The 16,477-nt window shown below is 36.9% G+C and overlaps 1 protein-coding gene across 11 annotated transcripts in view; it reads left to right on the top strand.

Moving 5' to 3' along the window:
* Positions 1-16,477, top strand: part of tnnt3b (troponin T type 3b (skeletal, fast)) — a 61,176-nt gene that overhangs the window by 35,476 nt on the left and 9,223 nt on the right. For 3 of the 11 annotated variants that reach the window (XM_046840370.1, XM_046840368.1, XM_046840364.1), the window contains 5 exons: positions 11,442-11,472; positions 11,571-11,581; positions 13,064-13,168; positions 15,437-15,454; positions 16,306-16,324. In XM_046840370.1, the coding sequence (XP_046696326.1) occupies positions 11,453-11,472; positions 11,571-11,581; positions 13,064-13,168; positions 15,437-15,454; positions 16,306-16,324 (173 nt within the window). In that variant the 5' untranslated portion in view covers positions 11,442-11,452. Of the gene's footprint in view, positions 1-9,346; positions 9,488-11,441; positions 11,473-11,570; positions 11,582-13,063; positions 13,169-15,436; positions 15,455-16,305; positions 16,325-16,477 lie in introns of those variants that run through there. The other 8 variants (XM_046840373.1, XM_046840366.1, XM_046840375.1 and 5 more) reach the window with 6 other exon arrangements.

Raw genomic sequence — 16,477 nt, 5'->3', positions numbered from 1 at the left:
ATATAGTCTGCCGGATTTGTTTTTCCTGCTTTGTAAATTACCTTGTATTTGTAGGGTTGTAATCTTAGTGCCCATCTCTCAATTCTTGCAGGGGGTTTTGACTTAGGGTTGTTGAAGATCAGCTCAAGGGGTTTGTGATCTGTGATCATGTTAAATTCCGCACCGTAGAGATATAGATGGAAGTGTTCACAGTTCCAGACGATGGCAAGGGCTTCTCTCTCTGTCTGTGAGTATCTTTGTTCAACTTTGTTCAACTGTGGTTAATCTCTAGCATAAGCGACAACGTAGGTGTGATCTGTGGTTTTATCTCTCTGAGCTAATATGCCTCCTAGGCCAACGGGACTAGCATTGACAATGACGTTGGTTTCTCTGTCAGGATGGAAGTAACTCATTACAGGAGCATTCACCAGGTTGTGTTTGAGTGTTTTCAGTGCGTCTCTTTGTTCTTTTCCCCATATCCACTTTGAGACATTCTTTGTGAGCTCTCTCAGAGGTTGAGTTATTGAGGAATAGTTAGGAATGAATCTTGCACTGTAGTTGGCCATGCCTAGTAAACTTCTCATCTCACTTTGGTTTTGTGGGGGTGGCATGTCTGTGATCAATTTTTTTTGGGTCAGGCGCGATACCTTTGTTGGAAAAGAGGTATCCGAAAAACTCAAGGGACGTTTTGTGAAAGTCACATTTGCCTTTGTTGATTGTCAGGTTGTTTTCATGTAGCCGTTGGAAGACTGCTTCTAGGGATCTGTTGTGTGCGTCAGCTGTGATACCATATACCAGAATGTCGTCACTGAAATTTCTAACTCCAGGGATGCCTTGTAGGACCTGTTGGATCGTGTTTTGGAAGATTTCTGCAGCTGATGAGATACCAGAAATGAGTCTTGTGTATCTTCGTAACCTGACATGTGTGGAAAATGTTGTGATGTATCTGGATTCAGGTGCTAGTTCGAGTTGGTGATATCCTGAATTGAGATCCAGTTTGGAGAACATTACTGCGCCGTTCAGGTCATGAATAATGTCATCAACGGTTGGTGAAATGTGTCTCTCTCTCAATACAGCTTGATTTGGTAATCTCATGTCAACACAAATTAGTATTTTCTCAGGATTTTTTGGTTTTGGCATTGCAACAATAGGTGAAACCCAAGGTGTTGGACCCTCTACCTTTTCTATGATACCCTCATCTTCCAGAAGTTGTAATTCTTTCTCTACTTTCTTTCGAACATGGAAAGGAATTCTGCGATGTGGTGGAGCAACGGGTTTGACTGTGTTGTCAATGTGTAGCTTGACTTGAACATGTTTTCAGCTTTCCTTTGCCATTTGTGATGTCTGGGTACTTTGACAAGAGCTGGTCAGCGACAGAAGGTGTAGGCTGAATTATGTCAGAAGAAAGGACAATGTAAATGAGTCCAAGTTCAGTAGCCGTTTTGTGACTGAGCAGAGATCCATGATCTCCTTCAACTACATAGAACGTTGCCTCCGTGGTTTTTCCATGAGCTGAGATGTTTGTAGTTAGCTTTCCTAGTAATGGAAGTGGTTGTTGTTTACCATATAGCAGTACTTTCTTGTTGGTTGGTTGTAGTTTTGTTGACATTTTGATTTTGTTGTGTGCGTTTTTGTCTAGCAGGTTGACTGTAGCACCTGTGTCTATTAGTATATCTAGAGGTTGTTGAGCTATCCAGACTTTTGTCATTGGTTGTTTGACATTTGCAGGTTCTTGTGTGACGTAGACATATTCATCATCAGTGCTTGAAGTTGTATCTGACTCCAGTGTTTTTGTTGGTGGGCTGTTTTCACTTAGCTTTACTGCTCTCACCTTTTGTGTGATGTCTTGTTTTTGTCGAGGTTTTGTGTACCTTCTGTTGTCCTGCTCCATCTTTGGTCTGCTGAAACAACAACGGACAAAGTGATTTGATTTACCACACAGTTTGCATGATGCTCCTTTAGCTGGGCATGTTAACTGTCCTCCAGGATGCGGGAAAGAGCCACCACAGTTCCTGCATGTCGTATGTGGTTTTCTCTGTGTTATTTTCTGTTGGTAATTTGCATGTGCTCTCTTATTGAGGTTTGTTTTTGGTATCGCTGCAACACTTTAAAAGTTATTAGCCTGTGTGACATTTTCAATTCTAGCTGCCTGTTGTTCTGAAGTTTCAAAGGCTCTCGCAAAGTCTAGCAATTGTTTTAATGTGAGATTACTATCCGTCAATGCTCTTCTTCACAATCGAGATGATGTGCATGTGAGTATGATCTGAGATTTTATTTCTCTGTCCGTATTTGCAAATTCACAAGTCGTTGCAAGCTGTCTTAATCTTGTGTGAAATGCATTAATAGTTTCTCCTGGTTTTTGTTTATCCTGTCTGAACACATATACTTCATACTCTGTATTACGGCTTGGGCTGAAATATTCAGTCAGAACTTGTGCTGCTTTATCATAATTACCACTGTCGCCATTTTCTGGAATTGTGTCGAAAATGTCCTGTACCTGTTCTCCTGCGTAGTGTAGTAACATCGCTCTTTGCCTGGTCTTGTTCGTTACACCTGCAGCTGTTAGAAATGTTCCAAATCTTGATAACCACTTCTTCCATTTCACTGCAAGAGAGCCTTGATCTGAGTCAATGTCAAATCTTGGAAAATGTGGTAATACGGCAGCAGCATCCATTATTTTTTTTTTGGATAATGGTAGTTTAGTTGAGCACGTTTTTAGATTTAGCTTTTAGCGTTTGTTCAGGCGTTCAGAGCGTGTGAAGCTGTTTGAATTTTACACACACATGTGCGTGACATCCACTTTATGCTTTTCTGTGTTTTGGTTACTTTGGTTTAGTTTCTTTCTTGATCGTTTGTGTGTAGTTTTACTCACAAGATAAACGATGGTAACTATTCTCCATGCCGCATCTCAGGGTTTCCTTGTGTCTTTTTATTTATTTATTTATTTATTAAATTATTTTTTATATTTATTTTTTTCTCTGTGGTTCCGGTTGCTTTTCCGCGTTAGTTTGCCTTTTACTCACTCGTCGCCATTGTAATGACCGAGACAACACCTGAGACGTGTGCTTCACATTTCTTAAAGAGAGTACAACACTACAATCAGCTTGAAACATTCTGAATGCTTTTACAAAGTTCGCACTATTATCAGTGACCGGGGCAGAATACTTCCATCGCAGTAATGTAATTCTCTGGTTTGCCATCTCCGCTTCTGACCAGCTTCTGTTCCCGCGGCTCGCACGTATGAGTGCGCGATTCTACGTGACTACGTTCATTTTAATTCAGTATTTATTTTTTTATGCAAAATAATATAACTCAGTAACTCTCTTTTTTTAAAAAGTAACTCAGATATTAATGTTTAAATTTATAAAGTAAAGCGCTACTTTACTCTTTACTCCAGAAAAGTAATATTATTACATAACACACGTTACTTGTAATGCGTTACCCCCAACACTGACACTGACAGTCATGGACTGGCTTATATAAACACTATCAGCATTCCAGTGTGTGGAAAATAAATATGGATGGTCATTTAAACTTTTATATATTGTCTACAACACAGCAACTAGTACAACAAAAAAGCTTTTAAAGCTCATCCAGATATTGGCTTTAACTGGTATCACCACAGAGGTTAGTATTTCAACACTTGGATAACATCACACTGATATAATACGGGTGCACAAATATGTTTGCTGCACTCACATTACTTAGAAGGGTAAAGTTGCTCTTTTAGAATCTGGAAAATGTGCTTTGTGGTGCTTAGCAGTCCTCTGATCTTAGCAGACACAGACCTCTTAAAGCAGCAGACCTCTTTTAATTATTATCAAATGCTTCTAATAATGTGGCCAGCTCAGCTATATGCGAAGCTGATGATGTCCACCACCCAGTTATGTTGTTTGCTTATAGACAAATCTCAGTTTTGTTGGCAGGGTTACTCCTGCATCATCTGTGTGTGGTATATTGTTCAATCATTTGAAAAGCTAAAATATTGAGTGGGTGGAAAAATCTTTACTCTGAGAGTGTTAGTCTGGCGTGTAACACAGCATTAGTGGAAGTCTGAAAGGCTCAGTTTGAATGGCTTCAAATATATTGAAGGAAGGATATAATAGCCTTTTCTTTGGTAGCTATCATTTGATATAGGGAGTGCGTCTTGGATGAGACTAAATTGGATAGACATTTTTGGAGAAGTCATCAAAAAACTTCTAGCATAGCAAGCGAAAATACAGATTCTCTACTCCATCAGATAGAAATGATACAAAATTGATATAAGAATTCTTAAAGTAAATTTAAAATTTAATACCAAAATAATTGAGTTGAAATAAAAGATTCTTATTTTGAATCTAATTCCACTGTCAGTGATCCAATGACAAATTTGGCTAGCTGCAAGTGGTTTAATTGGCAATAAACTGGAAGGTGAGGCCGCCAAGACTTTACTCAACAAAAATCTTTAAGAGGGTGAACATGGTGCTGATGTGAGAAAATATAGAGTTACCTGCTCCAGACTGTATATGTGTGGTAATTGAGCTCGTAACTTCGAAAGTTATGTCAGTTCATTATAATCTAGCTGATCCACTTCAATTCAATTCAATTCAATTCATTTTTATTTGTATAGCGCTTTTAACAATGAACATTGTCTCAAAGCAGCTTTACACAGATAATGTGGTGATTAAACATAAATATGTTCTTTGTAAGTATGTTTGTCCCTGATGAGCAACTGTGGCAAGGAAAAACTCCCCGAGATGGCATAAGGAAGAAACCTTGAGAGGAACCAGACTCAAGAGGGAACCCATCCTCATCTGGGTTGCACCAAATGTCCATTTGAAGCAGATATACAATGTTGTGGGGTACAGTGATGATGATCAGAAGCAAACTGCACTCCCGAGTCAGTGCAGCAGACCGCCGACACCAACTACAGTCCAATCCGTCCTCAAAGCACCCGTTCTACTCCGGAATTAAGAGACCGTCCCGAGCTGCACAGAAGTGTGAAACTGCACTTAACCAAGCCAGCAGCAATCTCACTAGCTTAAGGTTCTCCAGGTGACAGACAATGTTAGGAAAAACGGAAAATAGAGCTTGGATGTCACAATTTGTATTTTAGTTTTAGGTCTGGTCAAGCTTGCTCAACTTTTTGGCTTGTTTTGTGATTCTGTCATTGTTGTGTCTTATGCAATTCCTTGTGCTACCACTAGAGATGCTGGATAGGAGAAAATAAAAAAAGAAGAAGAAGTTGGAGCGAGGCGCAAATCTGTGAAGGTGCTGTGGAATAACAATAATACTTGGTGTCTTGCTCTTACTTAGAGATCTAGCAAATTGGCAATGAGGATACTTAGCTTGAGTACTGACTTTATTGACTGACTAATAATGTCCGTGAATGTGTCAGCACCGACAACGTTTTTGCAAATGTAACTTTTGTGATAAATTCTACGACATGATTCGCGACCAGTTGCTGGAACATTTACAAAGCAATGATATTAGACAGAGATTGTTACATGAGCCAGACCTGACATTACAGAAAGCAACTATCCAAGTGCATGACATCACCATACTGTATTTAGAGAACTCTGCCGATGCACCAAAGAAACTACATTGCATAAACAGATGCTTGTGTCCAGTCAGGCCCTTGCCATTGATGACCCAACACTTTATTCAGTAATTTTTAACGGATGCAAGTGAATACAAGTTGGCGCAGTGTTTGCACAAATACAATCCAGCGGAACAGAAAATCCAGTGGCTTTTGCTTCCTGCACACTCACAGACACTGAAAAAATATATTCTATGGTAGAGAAGGAGGCCCTAGCATGTGTGTGGGCTACTAAAAAATGGCGAACATACTTGTGGGGCCATTGCTTAACACTTCACACAGACCATTAGGCAATCACCACCTTACTTACTACAAAATGAATGGGAAGAGCCGGAATGCAAATTGCTCGTTGGGAAGCACGTCTGCTTTGTTTTGCACCTGCTGATTCCTCTGATGATGTAGAGCCTGAAATTGTTGTGTTTGTTTCCTCAACACTATGCTCTCTTTCAGTGACTGATTTTGAAACTGCTTGTACTGCTTGTCCTAAACTGGAAAACTGCTAAAGCAAATCAGGCATGGCTGGCCACCCTCCACCAAGGCAGTCAGTCAGGACTTGATTCCATATTTCAAAGAGATGAACTTTCAGTAAAATATGCATTTGTTTTCAGTGGAACGAGGCTGTTAGTTTCTGTAGCCTTACGACACACCGTTATTTCCTTGGCACATGAGGCTCACCAGGGAGTATGCGTACAAAACAGAGATTACAGGAGCTTTACTGGTGACCACAGATGGACTCTCAGGTTCAGTCAACAATCTCTGCAGGCATTTCTTGCCAGTCCAAGTTGAAAAATCAACTGTAACGCATCCAACACCCCTGCAACCAGTTCAGTTTCCTGAGGGCCCATGGAAAAAACTGGGTCTGGATATAGTCAGACCATTTGAAACCCCCGCTGACCGATATATAATACACTCACTGACTATCATTCCAAGGCAATCCAGAGTGTATCGTACAATCACTTCTGCTGTCTTTGCCGAGTTTTTGAAACAGCGAGACATAAAACACATCCGTACATCTGTTTACTATCCGGCTTCTAACGGTGCTGTTGAAAGATTTTACCTCGCACTGAAAGGTTGCATACAGACAGCAATTCAGCACACACAACCATAGAACAGAGCTGTCACGACATAGCTTCAGGTGTACCGGGCATGTCACCTTATGAACTATTGTACGGGAGGAAGATGCGAACTAAGCTTAACATTCTACCTTTACAGGGCAAATGTGATCTAGTTGCTGTCTGTGAGAATGTGAAAAAAGAAACAGGACAAAATGAAACAATACACAGATCACAAACGTAGTGCAGTGCACGCAAAAGGACATCAGAGATTTTCCGCTCCAGTGAGAGTAGAGAAGAGAGTGGCACCCAACACATTATTGCTCAGCGGTAGTAAACGGTGGAATGCAGCTCACCTGGTATACACAACACCATATTACAATATAAAAAAACTTTCTTTCGGTTTCTCCCATTAGGGGTCGCCACAGTGGATCATCCGCATGTTTGATTTGGCACATGTTTTTACGCTGGATGCCCTTCCTAACGTAACCCTCCCCATTTATCCGGGCTTTTGACCGGCACTGAGAGTGGCTGGGGTTGGTTCCCTGACCAGGAATCGAACCCGGGCCGCAGTGGTGAGAGTGCCGCATTCTAACCACTAGACCACCAGGGACCCAACACTATACAGTTGTGTTCAAAATTATTCAACCCCCAATGCTGTAAATGGTTTTAGGGAATTTAGTGTACATTTGTAATTGTATTCAGAATGAAATCCTACAAGGACTTCTTAAAGAACCATATGCAACTAAAATGACATCAATTAGTTTTGTAATACAGTAGTAAATGTTTCTTTTGTGAATTCTTCATTGACATAATTATTCAACCCCCAAGTGACATTCAATCTTAGTACTTAGTACAACATCCTTTTACAGTTATAACAGCTTTTAAACGTGAAGCATAGCTTGACACAAGTGTCTTGCAGCGATCTACGGGTATCTTCGCCCATTCATCATGGGCAAAAGCCTCCAGTTCACTCACATTCTTAGGCTTGTGCACTGCAACTGCTTTCTTTAAGTCCCACCAGAGGTTCTCAATCGGATTTAAGTCTGGTGACTGCGATGGCCACTTCAAAATGTTCCAGCCTTTAATCTGCAACCATGCTCTAGTGGACTTGGAGGTATGCTTGGGATCATTGTCCTGTTGAAAGGTCCAACGTCTTCCAAGCCTCAGGTTTGTGACGGACTGCATCACATTGTCATCCAATATCTCCTGGTACTGAAGAGAATTCATGGTACCTTGCACACGCTGAAGCTTCCCAGTACCTGCAGAAGCAAAACAGCCCCAAAGCATGATTGACCCCCCGCCATGCTTCACAGTAGGCAAGGTGTTCTTTTCTTCATAGGCCTTGTTCTTCCTCCTCCAAACATAGCGTTGATCCATGGGCCCAAACAGTTCTAATTTTGTTTCATCAGTCCACAGAACACTATCCCAAAACTTCTGTGGTTTGTCCACATGACTTTTGGCATACTGCAGTCGACTCTTCTTATTCTTTGGGGACAGCAAGGGGGTGCGCCTGGGAGTTCTGGCATGGAGGCCTTCATTACGCAGGGTGCGCGGTATTGTCTGAGCAGAAACTTCAGTACCCACATCTGACAAATCTTTTCTCAGTTCCTCAGCAGTCACACGGGGACTTTTCTCCACTCTACGCTTCAGGTAGCGCACAGCAGTCGAAGTCAGCATCTTCTTTCTGCCACGACCAGGTAGCGTTTCAACAGTGCCCTTTGCCTTGAATTTGCGAATGATGCTTCCTATGGTGTCTCTTGGTATGTTTAACATCTTTGCAATCTTCTTATAGCCATTGCCCTTCCTGTGAAGAGTAATCACCTGTTCTCTTGTCTTCCTGGACCATTCTCTTGACCTCACCATGTTTGTAACCACACCAGTAAATGTCTAGAAGGAGCTGAGTATCACAGTCATTTTAAAGCTGCCTAATTGGTGCTTATTAGGCTTTATTGCTGCTCCCTGATATCCACAGGTGTTTTCAATACCTGATTGAAAACACTTCATTGAACCTCTGTTCTTCAGAGTGGTAGTCTTTAAGGGGTTGAATAATTATGTCAATGAAGAATTCACAAAAGAAACATTTACTACTGTATTACAAAACTAATTGATGTCATTTTAGTTGCATATGGTTCTTTAAGAAGTCCTTGTAGGATTTCATTCTGAATACAATTACAAATGTACACTAAATTCCCTAAAACCATTTACAGCATTGGGGGTTGAATAATTTTGAACACAACTGTATAACAATATATTGATGCAAATACAAGAAATACCTCCAGGTGAGAACAACATTAAGCAATATTACAGTTGGAATGTGTATGTGTTTTTTTACTCCCTAAATTGAAAGAATAATGGATCGTCTTTGCTTATCATTATTTTTAAAATTAGTTTTAAAATTTGTCTGAATCAGAGACATTATCCTATGAACCCATTTATATATAGGCTATGGCTTTTACTTGCAGCAGACTTGGAGAGAGTTTCGTAAGCTCTTAAAACTCTAAGGGGCATTTTCTGCATGCCTATTTGATGTGTAAAAGGTCCAGGCTTTCTCACACCATCAGCTTGGCCTTATGTCTGTTCGCCTTGTATTATGACAAATATAGCTATTCAGCTGAGACATTTCAGCTGTTTAAACCTGACTCCTTCCATCCAGCATATTCTTTTGATATCCTTATTGAGCCTGGGTGTTTGTAGCACAGTGTGTTGGGGTGGTTCTGAAGATGCAAATCTGGCCCAACTCCCTGTCTGACCTTCTCAGCCAATACGGGTTCTTAGAAGATTAAGTATCTGTATAACACAGGGTGAAATAAGTGAAGACGTGTGCAGAACCACACAGCCAGGCTCCTTGACACTCTCCTCTTGTTGTTTCACTGAGGTAAGTATCCAAACATGTTGAGGTGTACTTCAAACCTTTGGTTAGATTTAGATAGAAGTCAATGGGAAATCATTCAGTACAGAGTTATTTATTTAGCAAAGATAAATAAGGGGTATTAATTATATTATTTTATTTGAGTTCTTATCTTCTGATTGTTTTGGAGTACCATATAAGATATTCTCATTCTCTAGGGGTTTAATGTTCTAATCACTTAAAACATTAACAAGCAGTAGTAATGATAACTAGAAGAAAGCCAATAGTTTTATTATAACAGATCTCTGGTGATCTAGTGTATCATTTTATTGTTAACAGTCTCAAATTCCCTAATGGCAGAGATGTCAAATGTTAACACATCCTTCACTCAGGTAGAAGTACAGATACTCCTGTTTAAAAAGACTGGTAAAAGTATACTTTTTACTCAAGTTAAAGAAAAGGAATAGGGCTTGGACATTAAGTAAAATTACACATTATCTTTGTAAAGCTGCTTTGAGACAATGTTCATTGTTAAAAGTTCTATACAAATAAAAATGAATTGAATTGAATTAAAATGTACTTAAGTAAAATGTAGCCATTACTACTACCTGTTTTAGTTTCACACTGGAAACTGGACCTCACATCATATTAATTGTGTTACTTAATGAATGTATCCAGGCTGAACAACCACCATATAGAACCATATAGATGATCACTTGATCAGGAATGTCTCTATTCTCAGTCATGTTTACATCGCTGACTCTGACACTGACTGTCTCATCCACGTTAACCCCATACTTCTTGTTGTCTTTGCATTGTTAGCTTTGTAGACTAGCCCACATCTGTGGTGTGTGAGTGCCAGAAAATGATACACCAGGTAGAAAAAGCCAGATATCAATAAGAAATTGGTTGTTGGGCTAAAAAGAAAAAATATTGATAATTTTACTAAATATATTAGAACTAAAGTAACAAGAAAGTACAGATATTTGTGTAAAAAATTGAATCAGTGAAAGTGAAAAAATATAGTGACGTAAAGTACTGATACCAAAAAAACTACTTAAGTACAGTAACAAAGTATTTGTACTTCATTACTTCACACCTCTGCCTTATGGCCAAACGATATTTTCTGTGGGGATTATAAGACAATCACTATAGCTTTGCACTCTATTGTACTGGCAGTAAACTCAATGTTAGCAGTGACAGTAACTTAGCAAGGGCTAGGTGTTAGGGTTAAAAAAAATAGTAATAATAATACAGTACACAATTAGTAAATTACTTATTGTCAATCATATTTAATATAGTCTATAATAATAAAGTTATTATTATTATTATTTTATTTTTATTATTATAAATAATTAAAAAAAAGTTCAAAATCAAATTTTATTCGTCACATACACATACATACAGAGTACGACATGCAGTTTTTTAAAAACCTTGATCAGCCTTTATTTATCACATATAAACCATGAAAGCCATTGTGCTACTTTAAGAAGCTTAGTAATATGGCCGTTAATATCATCTGTTTAATTTGAAGAATGCTTGTTGAAGGCTATGTCCTCATATGTCCACAGAGTGTATTATGGAGCTGTTGAGAGCAGGATACATGAGCTTCTGATAATCCCCCAAAATTTCAACAGCTGCACTAATGTTCCATATGGCAGAACACAACCAAGAAGTGCACTAAAGTCCTCACATGCAAGAGTGCTTTTTATGAACATTTGACCTCTACTTGAGCGGTGTTATAAAGAATGGTAACCCTTAAGATGACTGATTAATTGTAATACTAAACTTCCATTGTATTGTGAATGGGAGCAACAATGTTTATCTGTGGAAAGCAGATGCAGATGCATTGTCTCATCAAGAGTCAATGAATAGAATAAAAACTGCTTATTGTGATGAGCAAAACCTTTGACAGTGATGTCAATTCTATTCTTATAGTGAATTTTATATGTGCTAAGGAAGAATGTCTCTTGCACTTTAGGTGTGAACAGTATGTCTGACACAGAGGATGTGTGAGTATTTTTTGCTTTTTGTTTAATATTGCATCATTCAAACATTGAAAAAATTATTTGCTTTCCTGATGCTTAATGTTATCTAATTTTTTTTTCAGTGGTGTTGAGGGTGAGTTTAATTTCTTCTTCTTCTTCTTCTTCTTCTTCTTCTTCTTCTTCTTCTTCTACTTCTTTTTTTATGTTTGGTTATTAAGGTTGCACAAGCCTTAGTGCCGGTCCCAAGCCCGGATAAATGGGGAGGGTTGGGTTAGGAAGGGCATCCAGCTTAAAAACATGTGCCAAATCAAACATGCGGATGATCCGCTGTAGCGACCCCTAATGGGAGAAGCCGAAATAAAGTTTTTATTAGTAGTTGTAATAGCAATGTTACAGTAATACTAATTATACCCTTACTCTCATCTTTCAACTGACAATAACTCATAAAAAAACTTTTTGGTCACCTATGCAGCAGTGCTGCTCTAAAGGTCACACATTGGCTGAAGTCTTCTTTCCTGTTATCTGCATTAATTTCATGCATAAAGAATAACCAGAGAGTAGATTGTTGTTTAATAACAAACAAACAAACACAAAAAACCTACTGATTGGTATGCATGTAATCAATTATTACTTAAATAATATCAATTATAATGTTAATTTTGTGTGGCCATGAGGTCACAGAGGAAGGCAAAAGTAAAATTAAAGATGTTATAGATTTTATACAATTCTGATTTATCCATACTTTCAACTTTAATATTTTAAACATGCCTGAATTTAAATCTGAATTCAAACTTCACTGTTTCTCCATTGTGTATTTTTATTTATTAAATATCAATGGTTAAAAACTTTTTTTTTTTTTTTTTTTACATAAAGTGTTTAGATTAATGTTTCAAACTAGACTCCCTTTTTTTTGTATGTGGCTATATAAGGGAAAACTGAAATTAACACTGAACTGGGCCTCATATAGGCTCTAAAATGAACTATATTTAGCACATTCATCTAGCCTCTCCTGAAGCTCCAAAATTTAAAACAATTAATTGGCTCTTAGCCTAATCTAAAATTAGCTCATTTTCTTCAGCTGCTTAACAAGATGAATATTTGTATATGACTTCTAAGGACACAGCATTTGTGTCAGACTTAAGAGTGCTTTTACTTCTGCTTGTAATGTTCTGCCAAATACTCAAATAAATCAATGTAAAATGATTATAATGTATTTGACCAAATACAATTCTTGACACTTGATAATTTATACTTGAACAAACTAGATAATTTATCTTTTTATCAGATGATTTTAACCAAAGCAATCAAAAGAAAAGCCAGATAAAAGTATATTTTTTTATAAACCCCCATTTAAGAACAAACTTATTCACATACCACAACTCTAATTAAGCTCTATTGCATCATGTTATGTTCATTCAAGCATTTAATATGACATCTTTTATACTAAATGATCTCATGATTGTCAGTTCTCCCCCATGTTCTCAAACCTAGTTATTTAGCTTTTTCTCCTCCTTTCACAAATGCTGCCTCATCTATCATTACTAACTGTGCTGTCTCTTTATATTTCAATCCATTAACGGTCACCACCCACTTGCTTTGCTGCATGTGGCATTAGAAGAGGTATTAGATGTAGAGGTAGCCCCAGAGGCTGAGGCTGAGGCTGAGGCTGAGCCAGAGGCCGAGCCTGAGGAAGAGCCAGAACAAGAGGTGCATGAGGAAGGTATGTGGCATTAATATTCATTCATCCTTCCCTAACTATTATCACCTCCAGAACTACAGTTTTTTTACAATGTAGGTCAACCTAGTCCCAAAGTCAAGTTTCTGTCTGCAGGCCAAATGCTACCTCTTCATCAGTGCTTACTGAAAATACAATGCAAATGAAAATGGCCTTGCCATTTATTAGTGCGCTTATTAGAGTATTTATAAACTTTTGAAAGTAATTTAGATTGGTAGCTTTGACTAATTCATAAGTATATTTACAAGAAGAGGTTTTAATAACTGATGCTGCGTGTTGCTGATTGTCTAAACCAGGGGTGTCAAACTCAATTGCACACTTCAGGTCATGGGCCGAACAGGATAAACATTTATTGAACACAAAAAACTAAATGGTTTTTTTTTTTACATAAATATAAATAAAAAGACAGGAATATTATTCCAGAATAAATCAATTTAAACTTTAAATAACTTAAAATATTTTGCTCCCCATAAAAATATGTCCTGTCAAAATTATTCAAGTTAGAAATATGAACATGCTGCAAAAAAAAAAAAAAAGAAAATTGTGCTTTTAAGTAAATGTTAAAATAACAACAAATCAAAACAATAATATTTCTTTGCTCTTATGCCATTTTATAAAAAATAATCTTAAACTTTAAATAACTTAAAATATTTTGTTCTCCATAAAAATATCTCCAGTCAAACACCAGACGTCTCACAGCTTCATCATGCAGCTCTTCAGAAACTCTCCCTCAGTAAATAAGCGGCTGATGTTCCTCTGATTTCTCCTCTGTTTTCACACCAGCTTCACTTTGTGATTTTGCTCTGGTGAAAAACGTCTGCTAAAATGTCAGATGCTTCTTTAACTCTTCTACTTTCTGTATCTTTTGCTCTGCATTCAGGTTTTTCATCTTCTCCTGATATTTGGTCTCATAGTGGTGTCTTAGATTCTATTTGTTAATTACAGCCACATTCGCCCCACTAATAAGACACACGAGTTTACAGGCAGTGTCAGTACACATATACTCAGAATCCCATCGGTTTTGAAAGGCTCTGTTTTCAGAATCCACTTTTCTCTTCAGCATTGTGAGGGGCTTCACAAAAACTGTACAATAGGGTTAAATACATCAACAGAAGCTCGACTTAACGCTGGAATGTTCCCAGGTAGTCTAGAGTTCGGTAAGGCAGCTGAAGCGCTGTTGTGGGATGTGTAGTTTGTGTTATCAGCTCTTCATATCGCCGGGTCATTAATAACAATAATAATAGATCTATATAAAATCATCTCTTAGATTTTGACACATGTGGTCTAAACAAATCTAAAGTATGGGATCGTGCTGTGCACTGTGGGCCTGTTTAGTTCATTTATTCCATTTTTGTAAAGGAATTCACAATTATATGCTTTGCAGTGCATTTCAGGCACTAGGCATTAGGCACTACATTCAATATGCAAAAATATGATCTATTTCTTAACGAATTTAGTTTAAATATAATTTATTTAAAATTAAATAAATAATGTCAGACTTGTGTTTACGTAGGCAACATGTCGTTCTTAGATAAGATTTTATATTTTTAATCTTTTGAAGATTTTATAATTTTAATAATATTTATTTGTTTATTTATTTGTTTGTTTGTTTTTTTGGTTTATGCTGCTTTAGCACTGCTAACACTGCTACCACTGCATAATGCAGGGAAATGAATTAATGTTGCTACTCCTGATGGTGTTAGCATAAAGTTTCTATTAACAAGCAAATAATTGAATATAGTTTAATAGTTTAATTGAACAGAATTCTGGTATAATGTCATCAAAATAAACTGCTGTGGTCTTAGTTTTATAATAGAGTAATATAGTAATATTATACTATACACTGTAGTCCACACCTGTAGTCTGTAGTATCATTCGTCATATCATCAGTATTATATATGTTCTTTTATCAGAATTATTATTCTAATTCAAAACAAATTTCAGACAAATCATAAACCACATTTTAAAGCAATTTCTAAGCAATAATAATAATAATAATAATAATAATAATAATAATAATAATAATAATAATAATAATAATAATAATAATAATAATTCAATTGTTTGGGTCACTCTGTCTTCATCGATAGAGCCAGCTTTATAATTTTACACCTACTTTATACATTAGTAGAGCAGTTTATGTGATCAAAATTATTTGTTTTTAAAAGTACATATATGCTCGGGGTAAAAAATGCACAAAGTCTAGCTAATAATATTTGTTCTGCTTTTGCTGTCTACGCTTGCTGCATGCAGAGGCCTATGAAGAGGAAGGTATGTTGGCAATTTTTCTACCGCTCTTTCGGAACACGCTTTGTTAGTATGACACAGGAGAAGGGTCAGTTAGGTTGGCAGTTCTCCAGTTTTGTATTGTTAACTGAAACAAACCAATGCACGGAGGGAGCACAAAGGGTGTAGGAATATGCAGTACCCACATTTACATTATCTGTGCAGCAAACCCATTTCTTTGACCACAGCCTTGCTCTTTTGCATGAAATCTGCCACAATATTGGAATATAGGAGGACATACTCTTATCCTCTACTTTAAACATTGGCCATTTTGTTGTTGAGAGCTTTACTTTTAGATCTGGTGGTTTAACAATTAGTAACTCCAAATATTTTTAAGAATATGTTAGTCCCAATAAAACCACATAAATATCTTTCATAATGTTTAATATCAACATATAAAATATTTTAATGCAAGCTAAATAGAGAATAAATGTGTGTTTTTTTCAAATGCAATGCTGATCATATTCATAATTATTAATACAAAGTAATAACATAATAATGTAAAAAATTATAATTTAAGGCACATGTGTGGTGGTTGGCTGTCAATGTGGAACTTGGTTAATGGTTAATTTATTGTTATTTATATTTAAAATGTATTACCCTGTATTGTTATATTACCCTAATCTTTTGGTTTCTTTAGTATTGTACAATATGACCACATATTAATATTGTGATAAAAATTAGATTATTATTCTGTATTGTCACAGATACCTGTGCTGCTGACGTAAATATTTAGCAAAAAGATGTATTATTACAGCTTATTAGATAATTTATGGAAATAAATTTCCCTAATAATTTTACTTGAACCTCTTCCCATTTCATCTTCTTATAAATAGAAGAGAAGCCAAAATACAGGTAAGTGAATATTTCATTAACTGATCTCTAAATGTAATCTTTCATATTATTTTGCTCCCTGCTGATTAATTAATTCAGTATATTAATAGACAAATCTATTCTATTCTAATATATACCATAATACATATGTAGAAATTGTTTTAAGCAGTCACT

Source organism: Silurus meridionalis, chromosome 26, assembly GCF_014805685.1.
Source record: "Silurus meridionalis isolate SWU-2019-XX chromosome 26, ASM1480568v1, whole genome shotgun sequence".
In the NCBI taxonomy this organism is placed as follows: domain Eukaryota; kingdom Metazoa; phylum Chordata; class Actinopteri; order Siluriformes; family Siluridae; genus Silurus; species Silurus meridionalis.
This window is presented reverse-complemented; position numbering and strand designations above follow the sequence as displayed.